The 24201-nt window shown below is 39.4% G+C and overlaps 1 protein-coding gene across 7 annotated transcripts in view; it reads left to right on the forward strand.

Annotated features, from left to right (window-relative positions):
* BTRC (beta-transducin repeat containing E3 ubiquitin protein ligase) overlaps positions 1-24201 on the forward strand; it is a 207816-nt gene that overhangs the window by 153400 nt on the left and 30215 nt on the right. For all 7 annotated transcript variants that reach the window (XM_042456505.1, XM_042456509.1, XM_042456506.1 and 4 more), the window contains 7 exons: positions 296-527; positions 4763-4949; positions 10089-10185; positions 15337-15474; positions 16009-16127; positions 20979-21228; positions 21727-21845. In XM_042456505.1, coding sequence (XP_042312439.1) covers positions 296-527; positions 4763-4949; positions 10089-10185; positions 15337-15474; positions 16009-16127; positions 20979-21228; positions 21727-21845 — 1142 coding nt within the window. The remainder of the gene's footprint in view (positions 1-295; positions 528-4762; positions 4950-10088; positions 10186-15336; positions 15475-16008; positions 16128-20978; positions 21229-21726; positions 21846-24201) is intronic.

The following is a 24201-nucleotide window of genomic DNA, read 5'->3' on the forward strand; positions in this document are numbered from 1 at the left end:
TTTTTTATATATTTCTCATATACAGTATTCTCTGTTAATGATTGTTGCAGTTTATTTTGGCAATAAAGCAAGTATTTTAGAAGTAGAGAGTTGAAAATTAGGAAAGTATTTGTACACATTGTAGTTCATGGTGGCAAAATAAGAAGCATTTTATACTCTGTGACATAATTAAGCGTTGAATATGCTTTTCCCATTGTCTGAATAGGTACATGTATAGCACGTTGTTTTTCTAAGAATACCAATTCCTCTGTCCTGTAAAAATCATTTCTGTACATTTCATTCTTTTCTTATATAGACCAGACTTGCCAATGGCACTTCAAGCATGATTGTTCCAAAGCAAAGGAAGCTATCTGCAAGCTATGAAAAGGAAAAGGAGCTCTGCATCAAGTATTTTGAACAGTGGTCAGAGTCTGATCAAGTGGAGTTTGTGGAACATCTCATCTCTCAGATGTGTCACTATCAGCATGGACATATCAATTCATATCTCAAGCCTATGTTACAGAGGGACTTCATCACAGCACTGCCAGGTATTATTGTGGGATCATAAAAGGAGGTGTGCCACTCTTGATGTTGAATTGTCTGGTGGAATTTTTAAATATGTTGACTAAGTTTGAGTAAAATGCCATAGGTGTCTTTCATAAATTGCTTATAGCTTCCAGGTTACAAATGGAGTTCTAGATCCATTGAATTGGAGAAACTGGTAGTTAAGTATATGTTGAACAAATCTGTTGATTTAGGTTTCCTGTTTCTCCAGTTTTAATTTCAGTCTGCCTTGTTTACTAAGTGGTACACTGTTTGATTTATCCTCATTACTTTGCTTTTTATTTTAATAATCCCTGCCCCACATTTTGGTGTACAAGTTTGAGATAATTATCTCTCAAAAGTCATATTTCCCCCCAAAAATGTATGCTTACATTCATTATTTTTCCAGAAACCATGGAAGAACGGAATGGCAACAATTTGTGTGCATAAGAAGCTCATTATGAAGTCTTTTGCTTGTCTGCCATCAGCAGCAAGGACTGGGTACATGGTGTCTAGCATGGACACTGATAAGAATCATGCGATAGGCACCTCATTGTGTGTGTCTCTGCTTATGTGTAGGCATGTGACCTCAGATGGCCCAAATTGCATTTATTGCTTCCTATGCTCAGCCTTTCTTTATTTGCTGACAAATAAAGCTCAGTCTTTTGAGCAGTTGTAAAAAGAGCAGGAAATGAAGCATTTGATCTTACTCTGGACATGAAGTAGCTTTTTACTTGCAGGAGTGAAACATTGCCTGCAGTGCTAATCTGGCATGTTTGACTCTTTCCCAAGTGAAACTGAGGGAGGATGGATTTAGTCAAGCAGCTAAAGTGTCCTTGCAAATACATCGGACTATAATCTGCCCTCTCAAAAGAACAACTAGCTCATGTTTGTTAGATGCACACAAGAAGCTGTAAATTCCTCACAACTCCCACTCATGGCCCCCAAGTCTTTGCAGCATCATTTCCCCAAATCAAGACAGCCTGCACCCTGTAAATCTGTATATGTACTATATTTTCCGTCATATAAGATGACTGGGCGCATAAGACAACCCCCAACTTTTCCAGTTAAAATATAAAGTTTGGGTTATAGTCGCCATATAAGACTACCCCTTTTCCAACACACACCAAATAAAAATTAAAAAAAACATCAGATTTGATTTCAATATGGTAATTTTAATTCAAATGTTTATGACATGCAGTTACTTAGCAGGAAAACCTGTTGTATACAAAGCCAGCTTGGATTGGTCAGCTCCCCCTGCTTGCCCATCCTTCCCTGTCTCCAAGACTATCAGAGCAGTAGCGCAAACACGGCTCTTTTTTCCATACCTCGGGTGTCCTGGACGCCTGCAGCTTGTTCAGCCCTTCACTTACACCTTCCCGATGAGGTGCCCCCTCACCTCGTCATTGGGACTGCGTTAAGTCATTTCTTTCCATGAATCCTGGTGAATGGATTTTCTTCTACCATACTTGTACAGCACCACCATTGCTGCTTTCATACAGTCGCTGCATACAGTGGGGATGCAGCCGCGGCCGTTTTGAGTTCCCCCCATCATATGCGGTGACTGCACATTCTCCAGTCCAGCTCAGACGTTTCAGCACCTGCCCTATAAGATGACACCCAGCGTATAAGACGACACCCAACTTTTGAGAAGATTTTCCTGGGTTAAAAAGTAGTCTTATACGCCAGAAAATACAGTATTTCCCACAGCCAAACTACTATGTTCCATTTGCATTTAGGCCAGAAGCAGACAATTTATATCCCTCCCAATGATAATGGATTCCCCTTCCCATCAGCCCCAGACAGCATGGCCACTGTTGGGAGAACAAAGAGAACTGTAGTCCAGCATCTGAAGGGCCACAGGTTTCCCACACCTGATTTAGGTTTCTCTGTGCCAGTTTCATGCTACAATCACATAAGAAGAGTATCATGATGAGAATGTACAAGTGTTTCAGTGCAGATTAACATTCTCAAGAAGCCGTTGTATCCCAACACATATCACAAAGTCTATAGCTCAGTAGTAGTTCATTCACTTTGTATCCAGTGTTCAGTCTCTGGCATCTCAAAATGGGGATGGAAAAGATCTACTCTAGTTTTTGTAAACCACAGTGGGCAGCTTTTTGCCCTCAATATCTTGCAATTCCCACCTTTCCTTGTCATTGGCTATGCTGACTAGGGTTGCCTGAGAGTTGCTAACTAGCTAAATGCTATTAGTTGCCCATCCTAAAGTGAGGTCACAATTATATGTCCCTTCCGATGCTGCTGGGTTACAACTCCCAGCAGCCCTGATCTGCATAGCCAATGGTATGAAATACTGGGAATTATAGTCTGACAATATCTAGAGAGCCACCTGACTTCCACTCCTAGTATAGATAGTATTTAGCTTAACGGACTATGGGTCTGACCCACTATAAAGAGTTTTCTACTCGCCTCAAACTTAATAACCCTGTGACCCCTTCTCATATTTTTGTTGGTAACAATCTGATCTCATTTTAGTCCTGTATCTTGGACATTTGGTCTCTTGATTTTGTACTCCTGTCATTTACTTCTTGCTGGTGTAATATAGTCTGCATTCGCATTGCAGAAATAATCCAACTTGACACCACTTATCTGCCATGGCTCAATGGTGTGGAATTCTGGGAACTGTTTTTTGTTCTAGCACTGGAGTTCTCTGTCAGAGAAGACTCAGTGTCTCACAAAACTACAATTCCCAGATTTCCATAGCATTCAGCCATGGCAGCTAAAGTGGTGTCAAACTGGATTATTTCTGCATTCTTTGTGGTCTCTGTCACTCAAACAAACACACTTTGGTTTAGTGAAAGGTAGATATAGAGTTATGAAAGTGACTTCTAATTAATATTTGTAGCATAGGTGATGGATTTGTGCATCTGGTACAGTATCTTTGGTCTTTTCGTAGAATTTTAAAACAAATAAATACATAAATGCTAAGACCTTAATACCTATAATTTTTAGTTCAAGAAAAACTTCCTATCCCACATGTTCACAAAGCATTTGGCCTGTTACATATCTGTACAAATTTGGCTGGCAAAGATACCCACCTGGCAGTCTCCATATCTCACCTGCATCATAGAAACAACAAAGAGAAGCTTCATTAGACAAGCATATTTTGTTGTTGTTGTTGTGTGCCTTCAAGTCATTTCTGACTTATGGCAACTCTAAAGTGAACCTATTACAAGGGTTTGTAATTGCCTTCCTATGAGACTAAGAGAGTGTAACTTGTCCAAGTTCTCCCAGTGTGTTTCCACACCTGAGTGGGGATTTGAACTCTGTTCTTAAAGTCATAGTCCAGTGCTTAAATCATCACACCATGCTGGCTCTTGTGAGATATATTAGAGGCTTCTTGTTCTTCTGGGTGTGGAAGCTGCACACATTTGGGACAGTAATTCAGTGGAGGAACCTAGCCAGCTCAAGTAGCCCAGAATGAATCCCTTTCTACTTACATGATATTAACCCATTTATCAATGCACTGTCTGTTTTGTATATTAGCCACTGCCCCTTTTAAAAAAAATATCAGTTAACATCACAGTCAGTCCTTTTATTGGTTATGTTGGGAAATGCTTCCTATTTGCTTGTTTCATGTTACATGTTTTTCTTCATTCTGGCAAAATAAGTAGCATCAGTAAAAAAAATTTAACTTGCTCTTTGTGATGGCTGTCTCACCACATACATACACACGTACAGGCACAACATACATACATACACGTGTACCATTTCCTTCAAGGTGGGCATTAAGAAATGGACGTGCATATGTTTTGGGGTTTTCTGTTTTTCAGTCATCAAGGAGTTCTTGTATTAGTAAAAAGCAGCTTTTGAGCTGTTGGACTACAAGCTGTAGTAGCAAAATGAGAAATAGCACTAATATAGCAAGATTTGGAGGGATACATCATCAAGAAAGAAAAGCAATAGCAAGTAGCAAGTACATTTCTGTACTGCTTACTGATGTACTAAGCCTTCCATAGAACATCCCCCAGTGCTAAAAACTCATAGAAATAAATTGGAATGACTTGCTGGATTCTTTATTATCTTTAATGTTTTGCTCTTTCTTATCTCAAAAAAGCTTCTGGTTTCTGAACTTCACAAGAGACTATTTTTTGCTTTATCATCCCAGCTCTGTAATAACAAGGAAGGGAGCAAGCAATGATAGGGATGAAAATGTGTTCTAAACAGTCATGGACTCTTGATGAGCTCCCAAGTGCTCACAGCCTGACTTTCTTTCCAGCTCGAGGCCTGGATCACATTGCAGAGAATATCCTGTCATACCTGGATGCAAAATCTTTGTGTGCTGTTGAGCTGGTGTGTAAGGAATGGTACCGGGTGACATCTGATGGCATGCTATGGAAGAAGCTGATTGAGAGGATGGTCCGGACAGACTCCTTATGGAGGGGTTTGGCAGAGCGGAGAGGATGGTGAGACTATCATATATGCATTTTCCTCTTGCTTAGTCAAAGAATTAGGTTCCAGTGAATGACTTTGTAATTAAATGGTGTGCTGTGATTTCATTTTACCTGAAAGCTAGAGGAGGATGTTTAAAATATGACACATAGTCCTTTCCTTTAGACTGTTCTCTGCGAACAGCTGTTCTCTTTTCACTCCAGAAGGTGTTCCAGAAACTTCAGGAGCAGGTACCTCAGGAGTAGATCAGGAGGCAATGTCCAGTTAGTTAGTTGCTCTGTCAAGAAGTTGGCACTTCCTCTCCCCTCATCAACTCTTGACTGGCCTTGCCTAATGACAGTTACAGCACTCATGAAAGCTCAGCATTGTTGTTTTAAAATCAAATGCATCTTCTCTTCCTCACAGTGGAGCTTACTGAGGAATGGGAGTTTTCAACATTGGCAAGACTCAGTGAGTGGTGTGTACACTTCCCCATTTCCTCAAGGGTGAACTGACCATACCAAGGGACTCTACTTGCTCCTAGAATTCCACCTTATATTAGGACGACAGTATCTCAGTCACTGAAGGACACAGTAGCAGACACCATTTGGGGAAGAAATATTGACTCTCACATCCCATACCATGGGTGCCCAGCACAGTATTACAATAACTTACTGGATCATGAGATGTGAATAAAATATGGCTTACCTCCAGGTCAACCCCACTATCTCCAAATTAACACATTTTTGTTATTAGATACAGGGTTGATGAGTTCTTCCTTTCTTCTGCTCCTAGTGCATGAGGAAGGCCCCTCTGTTAGAAGAAGCAACTACATTATTAGACCCTACCTCCTAATTAAGAAGAAATGACTAATCCAAAGATAAAGTCCACCCAATTATGTTCACCCTAGAAAAACATAAATGCCACATTCTTCCTTCATATTGGTATATAATAATATAATATTAAATATAAATTGTTTATTTATATACCGCTTTTCCTTGTAGATCAAAGCAGTGTACAGCATTTGAATAATGACCAATGTCATATTACAATACGAGCAAATTAAAAACGGTAATACAAATTTCAATCCAATATAATTATCTAAAAACATGAATGCAGCAGTATTAAAAACATAAAATATATATAATACATAATCAATCAATTTGGGGGATACTTTTATTACAAGGAATTGGTAGGATAAGCTTGTTGGAAGAGGTAGGTTTTCAATGCCTTTGTAAAGGCTTCCACTGTACCACTGAGGCGGATCTCTTCTGGAAGAGCTACAGCCGTGTAAGCTCTTTGGTGGGTAGTCGCCAACCTCACCTTAGGGTGTTCGAGTAATAATTTACCTGTTGTTCTGAGAGTGCGGGGTGGATTATGCAGGGAGAGGCATTCCCTCAAATAACCAGGGCCCAAGCCATTTAGGGCTTTAAAGGTAATAACCAACACTTTGTATTGGGACCGGAAGTGAATTGGCAGCCAGTGGAGAGATTTTAATACGGGTGTTATATGATCTGATCTAGCTATCCCCGTAATCAATCTGGCTGCAGCATTTTGAATCAGCTGAAGCTTCCGAACCTGATACAAAGGTAGCCCCATGTAGAGCGCATTACAGAAATCCAAGTGAGAGGTTACCAGTGCATGTACTACATTTTCTAGGTCTTTTCGCTCCTAATGAATATTGAAAATTTAGTAGTTATAAGGTCAGCCCATAATCCAAGTGGGGGCAGGCATAATTTATAAAAAGCAGGTAGGTTGAGTAGTTGTATAGGTAATAGATAAACTTCTAGAAGCCAAAGGTAGGTGTGTTTTACAGATCATTTTGTTTTCTCAACATATTTGTGCAATTAGAGATTTATTTAATTCGCAGTCACAAAGCACAGAATACAGACCACTGAGGATAAGGATTCAGAAATTCAGTTGAATTAGTTAATCAAATAGAGTAGTCTTTCTATTACACATGCCCTAACCCAGGTCTACAGCTTCTCTGCTAACATTTCATTAGATACTTCTCTCTCTGGGGTAATTCCCTTAATACACAATTTTCTCTTCCAGGGACATGGCTGATACGTTGTCTGTGATACAGTTGAGCATGAATATTTCATAAAATAAACAAGAGAAAAGTGACAGCTAAGGCATTTTAACTGTTATTAAATGTTTAGAAAAAATAATAACGCTGCAAACCTGCAAGTGCAAATTCTGTTAATAGCTTTCACACTAGGGATGTTATAATTTATGGGGAGAAATAATGTTTATTAAATCTTTTTAGGTCTTCTAAAGTTCCTAAAATTCAGCTAGTTCCTAGCATTGATTACCAGAAATACCTGGATTGCTTTTTTCTTAATAACATTAACAACAAATAAGGTTTGTTCTATAGTTACATTATCCAGTAAGTAATACATGACCAAGTTTAAGAAATCGTTTGAGGTCCAACATAGTGTAGCTGGTAACTCATAGTTAACACATGAGAGAGCATATTAATACAGTGTGTGAGCAGAAATAGTAATGTTTTAGTTCTAGCACCTTCATGGTGCTAAAGGAAATTTCCTTCTTAACATTCTATTTCCATCATATAAAAATAATGCACTTCCAAAGCCATAGAAAATGGCACAGTTTACTTATGATATATTCTAGGATAACAGTTCAATGCCTGATCACTCTTTGATTCTCATTAGGTACAAAAACTATTGCAGTGACAGTATCCCCTCTTTCACTCTGCAGGAGATAACATTGTTTGTTTAGAGAAGGTTACTGAACAATGAACTGGCAAAGCTTAATTACTCTGTAGTATCACGTTTTTATTATAAAGCTTGAAATATTGTCAGCGATTAGAGTTGTGTTTGTCTGAAATGCTTTTAAATCACATAGTTTTCTCCTTATGTCACTATTCACTATTTTTATTGATTGATCAGTGGATCTAACAAGATTGACATATTGCAGTTACAAAGGAATAAACATTATAGTCGGAAGTGTCTTCTCTTGCTTCCCAGCACCAAAAAGGCAATAAATTATTATGAGGCTGTCAAAATCCCATAATGTAAGATATTTCAGTACAATACCTTGTAGATATGCTAGCAATAAATCCCTTAGTAACATAGCTGGGTGTTTTATTTATCAATATATTTTCCAAATATATTTCCAAAATTCCAAAATAAACTCAACATTTATATTCAGAATTCTCTATTCTTCACAGTAATAAGGAAAATATGATTCCACATCTGGAGAACTCCAAAGCATGCATGCATAAACAAATAAACAAATAAAATGAACTGTAAAAGAAATAAAAAGAGATGTGGTCACTCAAGTGGCTAAGATGCTGATTCTGATGATTGCAAGATCAGCAGGTTGGCAGCTCAAGGCCCAAGTGCCACATGATGGAGTGAGCTCCCATCACTAGTCCCAGCTTCTGCCAACCTAGCAGTTCGAAAACATGCAAATGCAAGTACAGTGTGCCCGTGCTATAGGCGGGTGACCCATATGCAGCTTCCTGTTTACGCGGATGCTGTGCGATGGGAGAGTGAATGGCGCGTGCACCCATGGCACGCGCACTCTCCCACGCCACAAGCACAAGCCCCATTCAATCGAATGGAACTCAAGCTTACGCGTTTTTGGCTTACGTGGGGGGGGATCTGGAACTAATCCCCCACATAAGCCAAGGGACCACTGTAGATGATAAGTACCACTTCTGTTGGAAGATAAACAGCATTCTGTGCAATCATGCTGGCCACATGATCACAGAGTAGTCTCTTTGGCTTAGTAACAGAGATGAGCACCTCCCCCTGCAGTCGGACACAACTTGACAACCTTCTCAATGGGGAATACCTTTACCTTTACCTTTTAAAAGAAATAAAACATAGATATATATTTTTAAAATCATTACTTTGGATTCTGTTGTAGTAATTGAAAATTCAGATCATTTATTACGTAGTTGTTGAACCTTCGTGTGTTGTTCACCCTGCACATTCTGGGATACCTCACATGTAAAGAAACATCTCAGGATAGCTTCAAAGTTTAGAGTAGGGGGGGAGCAACTGCACAGGAAGTGGGGGCCACTTTTCCTCTTTCTGCCTCACCAGCATATTTTGGCGTGCCCAGAGTGATGTAGCATCACTGCCACCTGTCATATGGGCTGGTTTTTGGTCATTTTTTTGTTTGTTTTTTAATGCTGTTTTTGGAATGTTTGGGAAGCTTTGTAGGGTTAGGGGAAGCAGACCAGTGCAGTTTTGACAAATTTTGGAAGGTTTGGGGGCAAAAAAAATCACCTGAAAATTGGCTTGAAAACATTTTTAAATTTAAATTTGGTCCTTCTTAGGGGCTTCAAGGCTAGACTTGTGTCCCAAGGGCCACACATTACCTATCACTGATTTAGAGCAAGGGAGCTCAGTAGGGGGAAGAAAACTATCATGTATCACTGAAATGTAACAGGAAAGGAGAGCAGAGAACTGATGTAGGTTAGATGTCATGCCTGAGCTGCAAAGACTATCCTCTGAGACATCTCTGCCCATCTCTCCTGGAATGTTTCCAGGCAAAAAAGTAGTCAGTATGCCTGTGATGGGATTTGTAGCTTCTGCAGTGTTCGTTGCCTCCTTAACTTTCACAAGTGTTTTTTTTTTTTAAATGACACAGCAGGAAGTGATTGCCATTCATTGTCACCTCCATCCCATCTGCAGACACACACACTTCTCTCACAATCTGGCATAGCCTGTGTGCATTCCACAACCAGGCCATGTTCAACAATAAAGCAGTTTACCAGATCCTGGGAGTAGCAGTAAAATGCAGTTACTAACACTGTGGATTATTTAATTATTTTTACCTTAGGACCAGTTAGATTGTTGAGAACACGCTAGTCTCTGAGATGTTCTTTTGCTGTCACTTTCCTTTGAAAGTGCTCTACTTATCCTTCCCCACTAACAACTGGCAAAGTTTTACTTCTTCCTTTTATAAGATAAAAAACAGCTATAGATTTAGTTAGGCACCTACTAAATTTGCCTGGTGTCTAAAAGCAATAATATTAGAAAACAGTGGGGTAAGACATCTATTCTAAATCTGATCAGCTTTTTCTTTCTGGCCAGCAACTGGAGTGCTACAAGTCTCTTACAACTGCTATACAAAATAGCCAAGTCCATAAGTAATGCTACTCTTCATTCCTTTCCTTCTTTCTTTCTTTCTTGTAGGGGACAATACCTTTTTAAAAACAAGCCTCCCGATGGGATGGCCCCACCCAACTCCTTCTACAGAGCACTTTATCCCAAAATTATACAGGATATAGAGGTAAGAGCCAGAAAACATGAGGGAGAAATCACAAACTTCAGCTTCTTAGGGTTACTTTAGTTGCTATAAATTTCCTGCGGCAAGACCTACCAAGTATGGCTTCCTACCACATATATGGAGAATGACAGAGAACTGTGTGTCCTTTTGGTGATTAAAAAGTGTCCTTTTTCCACTTGAAGTCTTATCCTTTTTAGAAATAACCTTTTTTTACTTAGTTTTTAATGTATTGTATATACAACCATATACTACTTGCCTTATAAGTTGAGGGCAGATTTTGGGGCCCAAATTATGAACTTTGATATGACCTGTAGATAAATCAAGGGTAAAACATATGGGCACATAGCAAACAACATTTAAAGGATGTAGCAAAGGAAACAATGTCAAAGAACTTAAAAAATTCCAGCAAGCATAACTGTTTGTGCTCACATTAAAGGCTGGATGGATGAAATACTAGGGGGGGGATGTTCAGTACTTTTAAGACAGATTACACTCTTGCCTCTCACCAGGGGATGGTTTCTTTTTTATATAAGAGTTAAAGTACAGTACTTACATTAGCCCTTGGGTAAGTCGACACAGGTTTTTGGGGGTCAATTTTTTTGACTAAAATTTCTAGACTTATACATGATACAGTACTACTTCGTTATGGTCTCTGACTCTGCCCCTTTCGGAACCTTCTGGAGCAGTACAATATGCATTTGGTGATAGCCTTTCCCCCCTCCACATGCCTAACCTCCATATTTCCCTCCTAAAACCTCAGGTCCTTTTTGTCTGTGACAGTAGCAGGTTCATGAGCAGCTTGTTTGAGCATTTGTCTGACTGACTGTTTTGGATTGATTTGGCTTGGATTTGGTTTAAAGACTTTCTTCTCTCTCTCTCTCTCTCTCTCTCTCTCTCTCTCTCTTTGCATTTTGATTTTGGTGATTCTTCTGTTTTACTTGTTTTTGACCTCAGGCTTCCATGACTATTCTTTGCCTCACAGATATGGTTGGTATTTCAGCTTTCAACAACCTCTGGGTCTGTTTGGATAATGGCTTCTGCTAGAAGGATTTAGAGTCTAGATAATTTAAGACTATGGGCCTGAACAGACAGGCCAAAATAAAGCTGCTTCAGGTCACTTTGGAGGTATGTGTTTAAATGACAAACACATCTTAAGAGACTAGAAGCTGCACCAAAGCTGTGCTCTAGTCCTTAGGACTGGAGCGTGGCTTTGGCATGGCTTTCGGCCTCTTAGGATGCATACAGCATTTAAACAGCATAACTCCAAAGTGACCCAAAGCAGCTTTATTTTGGCCTGTGTGTTTGCACCCTAAATTGGCAGAATCCCAGAAAAGGATGGTTGTTCTAAGTGCCTCGTGTGTCTAGGTGAGAGGCATATGTGGAGACATATAAACACTGCCAGGCCTTTACCCCCACCCATATCATTGCGACTTTTGTCGGTATCAAATGCAGAGGTGTCCCTATACCATTTTTATCAGAACCCAATGTCCTCTTTCTATTACTGAAAGGGCTGTGACTACATTCATTTTCACAATTTCAATGAGTTGCATTGTCATAAGTATAACACTGTGAATTGGTACCAGGGTTGGTCTCATCAACCACAGTATCACTTTTGCCTCACTCATGCCTCACTGTCCTTCACAGGATGGTCCATATCAGCCTGACTTTTCAGTTCCATCTCACTCTCCATCTTGGGCTCCCTCTCCATCTTGAGTTCACTTTCTACCTGGCTCTTTGACATCAAACACTGCAGTTTTGGGATCGGATATGGGGCATGTTTGTCTGGCCTCAGTCACTCTGATTCCTCCATCTTGGCCATCACCTTGGCTTGACATTTCCAGTTCAGGAGATGACTGAGATTCATCTTCCAAATCCTCTATAGTGGTTGCCTAGCAGGCTTCTTCAGCACTGGTTGGCAAATAATGACCTGAATTCTCCTACAGATGGTGTAGGGCCTTTCATAGAGCAGATGCTTAGGATGGCAAAGGAGCCTTCAGTAGTGGACCCAGTCTTTCAACCTGTTCAAAATCAGGGTCCTGCATCAGCTTCTATTTCTTTTCTTCTCTACTGAGTCATATGGTTCTGGACAAATCCACCAACCATCCCTTTAACCTTTAAAAAGTTAGAAGGTCATTACAGGGCAATAGAATTGGAATCTGAACGGCTGGTCCTGTATCCAAAACCAAACTCCATCCTCATGGATGCTGCCCAATCAAAGACCTTCCAGAAATTCCATTCTACCCCTGCTGATCGGGAGAGGAAAAAGGTGGATGCCACAAGGTGCAAATTCACTGCTGCCCTTCTCATCAGGACTGCAAATTATGGAGCTTGTATGGGAGCATAATCAGCAGTTTCTGTGGGAGAAGGTGTCCCCATCTTTAGTCATACTCTCAGAGGAGAACCTAAAGTAACTGCCATCCTGAAGGCGAGAGGCCATAGGTTAACTGGGCAGCAGATTACCAAATCTCAGCCTGCTGCTAATTGCAGCAGAAAGGAATTATTGAGCTCCAGCATTATGCTTGGTTCAGATAATCTAGGCCAGTGATGGTGAACCTTTTACGGGCCAAGTGCCCAAACTGCAACCCAAAACCCACTTATTTATTGCAAAGTGCCATGTCCCTCTGTCTTTCTGGTAACAAACTCTGGCAAACTCTGTGCTGGGGCGATGGCACATGTGCCCACAGAGAGGGCTCTGAGTGCCACCTCTGGCACGCGTGCCATAGGTTCGCCATCACTGATCTAGACTCTCACATCAAGCCAGAGCAATAATTGAGGATCTCCCTTTCAGTAATGGTGGTCTCTTCAATGCTGAGACTGATGGTAAATTGGGGCATACATACAAAATGTGCTGCACAGCTACCAAATTCAGCTTTCACTCTCAGCAGCAGTCTTCAGTTAGGCCCAGGTCCTATTGGTTGAGATAAACTCCATTTTACCATCTCTATTATAGTTTGCTATTCTGGACCTGAAAGATGCTTATTTCCACATCATGATCAGACTCTCCCACAGGCACTTCGTATGCTTCACTGTGGGAAGACAAGCTTACTGCTTCTACATCTTGCTATATGATCATTGCACTGCCCTGTGGGTGTTCACCAAGTTCATGATGGTTGTGGCTGCTTGGCTTCGTCAACAAGGTGTCATTCTGTTTCCTTATATAAACAATTGGCTTTTGGCTGCTTACACTCATCAGCATCTTCTCATTAATATCATTTAACACAGCAGCTTTTGAAATTTTTAGGCCTTATTGAGAACCTTGAAAAATTCCACTGAGAACCATCACTATATGTACAGTTTATAGGGGCCTTACTAGACTCCCTTGCTCAGGCCACTTTTTTTCCTGATGACAGACATATTGCCTTCAGAAAGCCACCTTTTGATAATTTCACAATCAAAGAGTACGTGGCAGAGACATTCAGGTCCACCTGAGGTTCATGGCCTCAATGACGTCGGTAACACCCTTTGTGAGATTATGAATGAGACTTCTATAAGTGTAGTTCCTGTCATTCTTCCATCCTCTCATCAGCTCTCTACACAAGAGGCTGACAGTTCTGCAGAGAATACATCTTTCTCTATGGTGATGGTGGTTGGACTTCTACAGAGCTGCCACCTGGCCCCAGTCATCAACCTTCATCTTACACTATACACTGGAAACAAGGTCCCAGATGAAGATGGCATTTGGGAGACCTGTGTTGCATGTTACTACTTCCTCCTATGGTTACTAGCTTGCTAGTCTCCCATTTATGCAAGTCACAGAGACCACAAAGAAGAAAAACAGGTTGTTTGCCTGTAACTGTAGTTCTTTGCGTTGTCATCTGTGAACTCACACAACCCTGCCCATCCTTCCCTCATCTTGCCTTCCTTAACTCCTTAGCTGCTGCTTTGGTATTTGTGGAACTGGGGATTTAGGCAGGAAGTGCATGGGTCAGGAGCATGGAGTGTTTGGCTACCACCAAAACACTAATTTTACTGTTCTAGAAGGTTCTAAAAGATGTATTGTGCAGGTCCAGATAACCTGTTTGTGTGAGTTCACAAATGACCACTTGAAGAACCACAGTTACAGGTAGGCAACCTGTTCATCTATTCCAGAGCTTGGAAAAGTTCTTTGAGGTAACATAAGTCCTAGAATTGCCCTGCCAGTATGAATACTGGCTGTAGTCAAAATAATTTTTTTACACTCTGATCTAACCATACATTGTCTCTCCATCCCTTTTACTGAAGAGGAATGCACTTTCATGGTAAGAACTGAGATTGTGTCCTGTCTTTCTAGAAGCTGGAGTAAAAGAATAAAAGCATATGATGTGGTACAAACTTGTAATCACAATTAATGTTCCCTTATGCAGTAAGCCATAACCATGTCAGTATCTTATTAATGATCAAGGGTTATCTGACTACATCACAGTGAGTCTTCTTAGGTTCAGTAGATGCTTGAGCTCCTTCTAGTGTTAAGATAAAATCAAGACCCATTGTTTATTTAGCAGTTGAACTTAATTGTGGAAAAGTTGTTCCAAAGAAAGCTGGAGGATTAGGGCCCAGTGGAACATGTGCTGAACAACAACAGAACGGTTGGGAAAGAGGGGAAAATATTCTCTAATGGACAACCAGGAATACAGTCAACAGAAGTGTAGGTTGAAGTGGACAAGAGTTAGCAAGCATTCTGCCATATACTCCAGTCAAGGAAGTGAGAGAGACTCAGATGAAACATCTCTCCTGACAGTTGGTCGCTATTGATGATGATGATGATGATGATGATGATGTTTCAAGTTGTTTCCAAGTTATGGCAACCCCAAGGTGAACCTGTCTCAGGTTTTTCTTGACAAGATTTGTTCAGAGCAGGTTTGCCTTTGCCTTTCTCTGACCAAGAAACCCTTGAATAAGCCTGCCAATGCTATCAATGAACTGTATTGTAGATGGTTGGTGTTTCTGTCTTCTTGGTAGTGGCTAACATCCTCTTGGAAAGGTTTGAAATTGAGCCTGGGAAAGTAGGGAAGGAGCAGCATGTCCCATTTCCTATATAGCATGCCCTAGGAATATATATTGGTAAATGATTTCAGCATTAGAACTGCCTCTGTTGTCTCAGGAATCTAGCATACTGAATTGTTTAAAAATTTCTATGATGTTTCTGCCACACTTTACTTTTTTCCCCTCCGTCAGACAATAGAATCAAACTGGAGATGTGGAAGGCATAGCTTACAACGAATCCACTGTCGAAGTGAAACAAGCAAAGGAGTTTATTGTTTACAGTATGATGATCAGAAGATAGTGAGTGGCCTCCGAGACAATACTATCAAGGTGGGAGTTCCTCAGTTCATATAAAATAGGATAAAAAGTCAATTTCTAGAAAAAATGCAGGTGTAACTTCGTTTAGGCAGAGCAATGTAGCAAAAAAAAACCTGAGAGAAATGGGGTTAATCTTTCACTTCTCTTTGCTCCACTCCCTTCCACATCAAGTTTGACTTCTAAATTCATTGGTTTTCCTCCTTCTTTTCTGAACAAGAAGAATAAATCTATATCATCTGCTTCATTTTCATGCACTGTGTTCATTGCAAGCAATGTTATTGGTCCTTCAGTAATTAAAGTCTTCCTGTTCCCTAATGAGAAGGGTAAACACTATGTTCATATTAAAAACAGAGATATTAAGGATAGTTTATATTGCTCCAAAGTGCCTGTGGAATACAAAGTGCATTGTGTGCCACTTAAAGAAGTTCTGCTCGCCTTAGGAAATAAAATGCTGTGTTGTAGAAAACAAAAAAGCCAGTCTAGCAATACAGTCCATTCACCTTATGATGAAGATCCAGGGTGATGAAGTCCCCTTTGCCTTCCTAGATCTGGGACAAGAATACACTAGAATGCAAGAGGATTCTGACTGGACACACAGGGTCAGTCCTTTGCCTCCAGTATGATGAGCGAGTGATCATCACTGGATCATCAGATTCCACTGTCAGGTATTTATTGTATTCATTCATTTGTTCATTTACAGTACTTACTATATATAATATATAAGTCTAGAAATTTTAGTCAAAAAATTGACCCCAAAAAACTGGGTTAACTTATTCTTGTAAGTACTGTACCTTAATTCTAATAAAAAAGGAACTATCTCTTTCTCTGAGTAGAGTGGAGAAAGACAAGTGCTCAGTCCATCCTGAAATAACCTAAAAGAAGCACCAACCCCCTCTAATATTTCTATTGTAGTGTCACTTCTGGCCTTTTTGAAAGTCTGGGTGGGAAAATGGCAGCAGTGGCAGCTCTTTAATGCATTGCCTCAAAGGAGTGCCGAGAGAATAGAGGGGGTTGGTATTTCTTTTCGGTTTTCCCTGGACTACCTAAGCTCTCCCCTTTCACCATTCTACTTGGAAAAGAGTATGGTTCCTTTTTTGATAACAGTTAATACAGTTAACCTTCCCTATCTATAGATTCTTTATCCACGGATTCAAACATCCACACTTGAAAATATTCAAAACTATATAAAATTACAGAAGGCATGCCTTGATTTTGCCATTTTATATAAATGACACCATTTTGCTATCCACTGTACTTAATGGGACTTGAACACCCACTGATTTTGGTATCCACAGGGGTCCTGGAACCAAATCCCAGTGGATACCAAACTTCTACTGTACTATACCTTAAACTCTTGTCTTTCCATCCTTTTTGATGTGCATGTTTTCTTACCTTTACCCATTCCTGGTTGCCTCCCCCGCACATCACACAGCCAGTATTTACTGTAGTTCCTTCCGCATCCATCAAGTTGTTAGGGTGAAAACAAACAGTTCTATCTGCTGGAATTTTGTAAGTTCTTTGGTGTTGTTTTCCTTTATATCCTTTGTTACACACACCTAAATGTTACCATTGACTTGTCCATGGGTCATATCAAAATCCATAATTTTGGCTCCAGAACCTGACTTTAATTTACACAGGAAGTCGACTTATACATGGTATACAGTATATCTTGACAAAGACTTCCAGGGCAGCCTGTACATTAATGAAATTGTGGAGTTATGGAGCAAATTTTTAAATGTGGAGAAGCAACAAGCAACACCACCACCACCCAAAAAAAAAAAAAAAACCTATTTTGCTGGTCGCACAAAATTTTTGGTAAACAGGAAAGTCTTTACTTGATGTCAAAAAGTTAACAATGTTGATTCTTGATTAATGAACCTTACTGAAAATGCTGAAAACAATCCAGAAGAGCCTCATAGAAGATATTAACATTCATTCCATTTGCCTTAGCTTAAACCAGTTAGCACTTTCAAGGTCAATGCCAGCAGTTTAAATTTTGCCATGAGGTAAAACTGGTAGCCGGTGTAGTTCTTCAAGTACTGGCTTAATATGATCTCATTTTTATACTCCCTTGACTCTGCATTAAGTTGAAGCTTCCAAACACTCCATATGGTTATTTTCACATATAATGCATTGCAGTAATTTTACCGAATCTTTGTCAAAACAGGAATGATAGGCAAAATAGTCAATATACAGTCAGTCCTTCTTATACATGGATTTTTTATACATGGATTCAAGCATCCACGGTTTGAAAATGTTCAAAAAAAATTATAAATTTCAAATATCAAACCTTGATTGTCCATTTTTTATAAGGGACACCATTTTACTATGTCATTATATTTAATGGGATTTGAGCATACACGGATTTTGTTATCCACGGGGGATCTTGGAACCAAACCCCAGTGTATAACAAGGGTCCACTGTAGATTGAAATTTAGAGAGCAGTTAGAGTCTATGGGTCATGTTTTGAACTGGCTCTTATAGTTCCAAAACACACTGCAGATATAATCTAGTTTGAGGCTGCTTTATCTGACCTGGCTCAGTGCTAGGGAATCCTGGGAATTGTGGTTTATTGTGCACCAGGGCTCTCTGACACAGAAGGCTAAATGACTCACAAAACTACAATTCCCAGAATTCCCTAGCATTGAGCCAGGGTCTCCAACTGGATCATTTCAGCAGTGTGTTTTGCCCCATAGATATCTATTTGAAAGATTTAAAATGGATTTTAAAAATCCAAAGCTTTGAAACAATTAAATTTTAGTTTGAAACTCCACTATGTATTGATGCTAAAAATTTGATTACTAAAATAGGTAAATTCTTGAGATAAATGAAAGGGGGACAGGTAAAAGATTGTATGGTGAAATGGGCTTAAATATTGGCTCAGCAATTCAAATAGGACAATCAGAAACGATGTGGACAAAGAATTGGAAATTGAGTTACAACTTGAGAGAAAAAGTTTATAAGATGATGTATCAATGTTATTCAACACAGGAAAGATTATCAAAAAAGTTAAAATAGCTCAAACAAATGTTAGAAATGGACTTGTTCTGAAGCACAGATGTATTGGATGCAAATACATTCAATTCTGGAGGATATTTTTAAAATTAAAATACAATTGAAACCTGAAACATTTCTGTTGGGAATGTTAACTGAACAAGCTGAAGAAATATGAAAGGACTTTACAATATATTATCACTGTAGTAAAGATAGTCTATGCCCAGAAGTGTAAAGATGTTGCAACTCCAACAAAAGAAGATTGACTGGGGAAGACAATTGAACTTGCTGAAATGGACAAACTGACAATGTTGATTAAGGAGAAATCACTGAATAATTTTAAGAAAGATTGCAAATTGCTTATTACTTTTTAAAAGTCTCATTTATGTCAGTTTTAGGTTTTGGAAGTTAAACAGTTTGTATTAAGTAGAAATATAAATATATTATCATTTAAGGACATATAGTAACTTGTAGAATAAATTCATCACTTAGGGGGTGGAAAGTGAGTAGAGTAAGTATTGCCTGTTTGTGTTGTTTAGTATTGTTTATAATTTTATTATTGTTTGTGTATGTGTTTTCTAGATATGAGTATGATGGTTGTGTATATGTTTAATAAAAGTATTTTAAAAACCAGCATTGATAGGTATCTCAGATGTTTCACATACGATTGGAAATATTTTACTCTGTACAACCTTTCTTATCTTCAGGGATGTTTACATACCACCAGGAATACTGCAGGTGTTTTGGAGAAGTCCAGCTGTTCCTAATGATGGTGTGGCAACATGCACACACCTCCATTGGGGTCAACGGAACTTGAGCATCCATGGATTTCAGTATCCATTGAGGGGGGGGGATCCAGAATGGATCCTGTGGATACCGAGGTCCCATTGTACATTCTTAACCAAGATTATATTTTGTGGCAAATACAGGTCAGCACTGCACCAAATATTATGCTCTTCCCACCATATTTATTCTAGTCCACAAAAAAATCTTAAGTGGCAGGTTGTATGAGTGATTAAAAATGTAATAGTACCTAAATATTTCTTTTGCCCTACTAATTCTGAAAAAAGACAAGGAATGTAAAACATTTTCATAGCTCAACTGCACACTAACCAGGATTTAATTGGATCTTTTATGAGAATCGGACTGAAACACTCAAGGAAACATAGTAAGTGTCATCTCTTTTCAAGAACAGTTCTTTTGCATTTGTGACCTGTGACATGTGACCTGCAGGTCACATATTGCCCACAGTATATTACTATACTTGTGTAGTATGATACCCAGTATAGTATGATGATGAATGAATGAAGAATGGATTAGTCAAAAGCAAAAGCTAGAAAGTATACTGAGAAAGTGTTCCTGCTAAGGAACAGAGATGATATCCAGAGCACATTTCTTCCTCTTTTGTTAATTTTGCCTATATTCTTCTTTGTAGCGATGCTTATTAAAATTAAGATGGAATATCTTAAGAAAATAAACGTTTGCGGGGAGTTCAGTTTCTGTATTACATGCAAAAGCATAGAAACTCAGCATCTCCAGCAGAAATTTCTGATTCTCAGGCTTATTTAATCTTTTAATTATGATGATTCTTGTTATTTCCTTGCCTTGTTGTGACATTACAGTGCTAACTGTATTGCCACCTTTTATTTGATAGACACTGTCATTGTCCTCAATAGAGGAGGGAAGTTTAATTCAGGAATCTTTTTTCATAGTTCATGATACCACATTGAGCAATCTACATATTTTATTTATTGTTTTTTGTGGGTTTTTCAGACTATGTGGCCATGTTCTAGAAGAGTTTTCTTCCTGACGTTTCACCAGCATCTGTGGCTGACATCTTCAGAGAATGCTTGCCTGGAAAAGAGTTGGGTATATACTGCGTCACCCTGGGAAAGGAAGAGTGATTTGCATGTATATTGTTTTGTTGCTAATGGCAGGCCTCAGGGTGGGCGGGTCTGCAAAGGAGAATTAATGTCTGCTTGATTAGTGGTCATTATCTGCTGGGAAGCCCCTGACTCAACAAATGCAAATGAGAAATGAGTCAAGGTGACACAGTATATATATACCCAACTCTTTTCCAGGCAAGCATTCTCTGAAGATGCCAGCCACAGATGCTTGCGAAACGTCAAGAAGAAAACTCTTCTAGAACATAGCCACATAGCCCGAAAACTCCACAAAAAACTATGAATGCCAGCCATGAAAGCCTTCAACTCCATATTTTATTTATTGTTCCCCATCTTTTAAATGGATATAAGAATACCCTTCCTCAGAAAGTTGCTGAGAGACGGTGTTTTAATTGAAATGCTTCTTTCACATCATACTTCTATTTAAGTCATTGTCATTGAATTAAGCCTACAGAATAGGTTTATTGGGCCCATCTTTTAAAATAATTTGTGATAGTCTGTATTCCGACAGTCTTTGTGGCACTCTTGTAGTATATCCAGATAGTAGACCTTCAGCTTACATTAAGAAGTTTACAACCTCTCTCTTTCTGTTCATCTTGTCTTTATCGGAAATTCTAGAGTGTGGGATGTAAATACGGGTGAGATGCTGAACACACTGATTCATCATTGTGAAGCGGTACTGCATCTGCGCTTTAATAATGGCATGATGGTAACATGCTCTAAAGACCGTTCCATTGCTGTGTGGGATATGGCCTCCCCAACGGACATCACGCTTCGAAGAGTTCTGGTTGGACATAGGGCAGCTGTCAACGTGGTAGATTTTGATGACAAGTACATTGTGTCGGCATCAGGTGACAGAACTATAAAGGTGCAAACCTTGAAAACATTATGACTTTGAGCAATTATTTATTATTGGATTTGTTCCATTTATATCCAAGGAGTTCAAGCTGTCATATGTGGTTTCCCTTGCCTCCATATAATCCTCACAATGGGCTGTACAGACAGCCCATTTGAGCCCGCTTGAGGCTGACTTGGGGGTGTGGGTGTGATCCTTGTTTAACAAACAAACAGCTTCATTTATATATCACTTCATACTGAACTAACAGTGTCTAAGCGGTTTACAACTGTAAGCTAATTGTCCCCAACAATCTGGGTACTCATTTTAGTGCCCTCGGAAGGATGCATGCCTGAGTCAAGCTTGAGCCCTTTTGCTGGTATTGAACTCACAACCTTATGGTTTTGAGTGAGTGGCTGCAGTACAGGCATTTAACCACTGCGCCACCAGGGCTCCTACATTGATCAAAATACCTCATTATGTCTGTTGTTTTCAGCACAATCTATTTCTTTTTTTGCGTCCCCCCAACAGGTATGGAACACGAGTACTTGTGAATTTGTACGTACCCTAAATGGCCACAAGCGGGGCATTGCATGTCTTCAATACAGAGATAGACTAGTAGTCAGTGGCTCCTCAGATAATACAATCAGGTAAGAAATACAACATTTGCCTGGACCTTGTGTTGCCTTTTATAGTATCCAAGTAGACTTTTTCACATAGGCCACTTTGAAGCAAACATTGTGAAAGTGCTTAACCTGTTTCCTATTCACTATATGCCTGCTCTGATTTCCCCTGTTCTAGCAAGCATGAGCTGTTCTGTACATTGGTGTGTAACTGTGACACACTGCCCCACTCCAATAAACTGAGATTACAGAGTAGATGGAAGACCACATTTCTAGATGTCGTTCTACATTAAAAAGAAAATCTGTGCATGAAAATCTTCAAGCGTATCTAGCACAGCAGAGAGAAATTTGTTCTAGAAACTTGGCTTTGATGTGGTGTATTGTAGGGGGTTAAGGTAGGAATATTCAAAAATGGCAGTCATCACACACAGTTTGATATGATACACTCTCCTTTTCCATTTCAGGATTCTTTCACTTTATTCTCTTGCATATACAGTGGACCCTTCCCTTATGTGGGGGATCTGTTCCAGATCCCCTGCATAAAGAGAATTCCGCATATTGCTGTGCCCCATTGAAAACAATGGGGTGCACGTTTGTGGCAGTGCGTGGGCCATATATTTTATTGTTGCACAGCTTCAAAGCAAGCTTGAAGCCATGTATAGTGCACCCACGCACAGCGAGGGCACACTGTATAAACAAGTCCCAAGTGTCACTTAATATGATATAAAAATCAAGAGTTGTACTTTGTTTCTGAAAATTCCAAGAAACCTCAAAATCTGAGCTCAAAAGAGATTGCATATTATATATGTGTGTGTGTGTGTGTATTAAAAAAATCATATAGCTGAATTAAATCTTAAAGATCTTGCAGAAATGTTTTGGAAAGAGTAGATGTAAGGAACCAGGGGAGGGAGATGGAGCTGAAGTGGGAAAGTTACTTGAGTTTCAGGAACCATGTTACCATAGGCAGAGAGCTGTGTAAAACTCACTCCATTATTAGAAAGTCCTGTCTGCCTTAATTTATGCCATCTTTTCTCTCCATTGTCCAAAGCAAAAATTCAACTTGATCCACAGGAGTCCTAAAACATGCAGCTGTTGTGTAAATATCTTTGTATTCTGTGAAAGCCAAAAGCAGCAGAAAAGACTGATTTCTCAAAATGTAGTATGTGAAAGAACTGGCATGGACTGTTATGTAGGATGTTCCTATTTACGGTCTCTGTGTCTACTTAAGAGCTGGATTTGCAAGAAGAGGCTTTTAATCCAGTACCAAAATCCTGCTGGCATTTTGTCACCCAAGCTTTTCTTATGGTGCTTGGCCGTAGGCACCATTTGTAACAGGTGGCGTGGACTTAAGACTGCTTGCCGTCCCCTGGCCGGAAGCAGACAATGAATTAATCCTTTCCATACTACAAAGAACAGTAGATTTTTCAGATGCCATTCAAATTATGACAGTTGGATGGGATTTGACTGTTTTTAAGAAGAGAAACCTGTCAAATACCATTGAAAGTCATTGATTGGTCAGCATGAAACAAGTAGACAGCAACAGCTTCCCATATAAATTCAGTAGTCTTAAATCGTTTTAAAATGAATTCTGCCACCAGAGGGTTCTAGTTCAAGATTCATGTCAATGAAAATGTTGTTGTTTCTGCTCAAAAATATTATTTTCATCTGTTTCTGCAAGAAATACCGTATCAGCTCAGTCCTTGCCATGCTCTTCAAAATCTGTGTATAGTTTTTCTCCGTAGCAATTTCACCACTAGCCTTCTAGAGTAATGGATTAACAATGTAGTTTGAATTGTCACTTAGGAGTAATTTCAAAAGCAAAAATAGTTGCCGTTTACAGCCTAAAGTGGCAAATGTTACTGAGTTTGCAAAGATTTACAAACTGGTAAGGAGTCCCTTTTGATTAGACCAACAGAGATTGTTCTGATGATGCCAGCCACAGATGCTGGCAAAACGTCAGGAATAAACTCTTATAGAACATGGCCACATAGCCCGAAAAACCCACAAAAAAATATGGATGCTGGCTATGAAAGCCTTCAACTTCACAGAGATCATTCCAATATATGGTGTCCTCTTTCCTCTTGTTGTTGTGTGTAATTCACTTGTCCCAAGGTCAGATATACCAAAGAACTGAGTATCCAAATGAAGATAGAACAGTGAAGAAACAAATCCTTTCATTAAGGAACTGTAAAGGCTGATAATTGACCATTGTAGCTTTAGTGAAAACTAGCTACTGAGGTAAATGCAGTTATATGAGTAATGAAAACAAACAGATCAGAGAGCTGCAGCAGACAGTTTAAATGAGAGACATGGGGGATTGGAATGGGGCAGTTGAAGCCATTATCCAATTATCATCTCGCTCACCACCTATATTCTGTTTAAT

The sequence above is a fragment of the Sceloporus undulatus genome, chromosome 3, assembly GCF_019175285.1.
Source record: "Sceloporus undulatus isolate JIND9_A2432 ecotype Alabama chromosome 3, SceUnd_v1.1, whole genome shotgun sequence".
NCBI lineage: Eukaryota > Metazoa > Chordata > Lepidosauria > Squamata > Phrynosomatidae > Sceloporus > Sceloporus undulatus.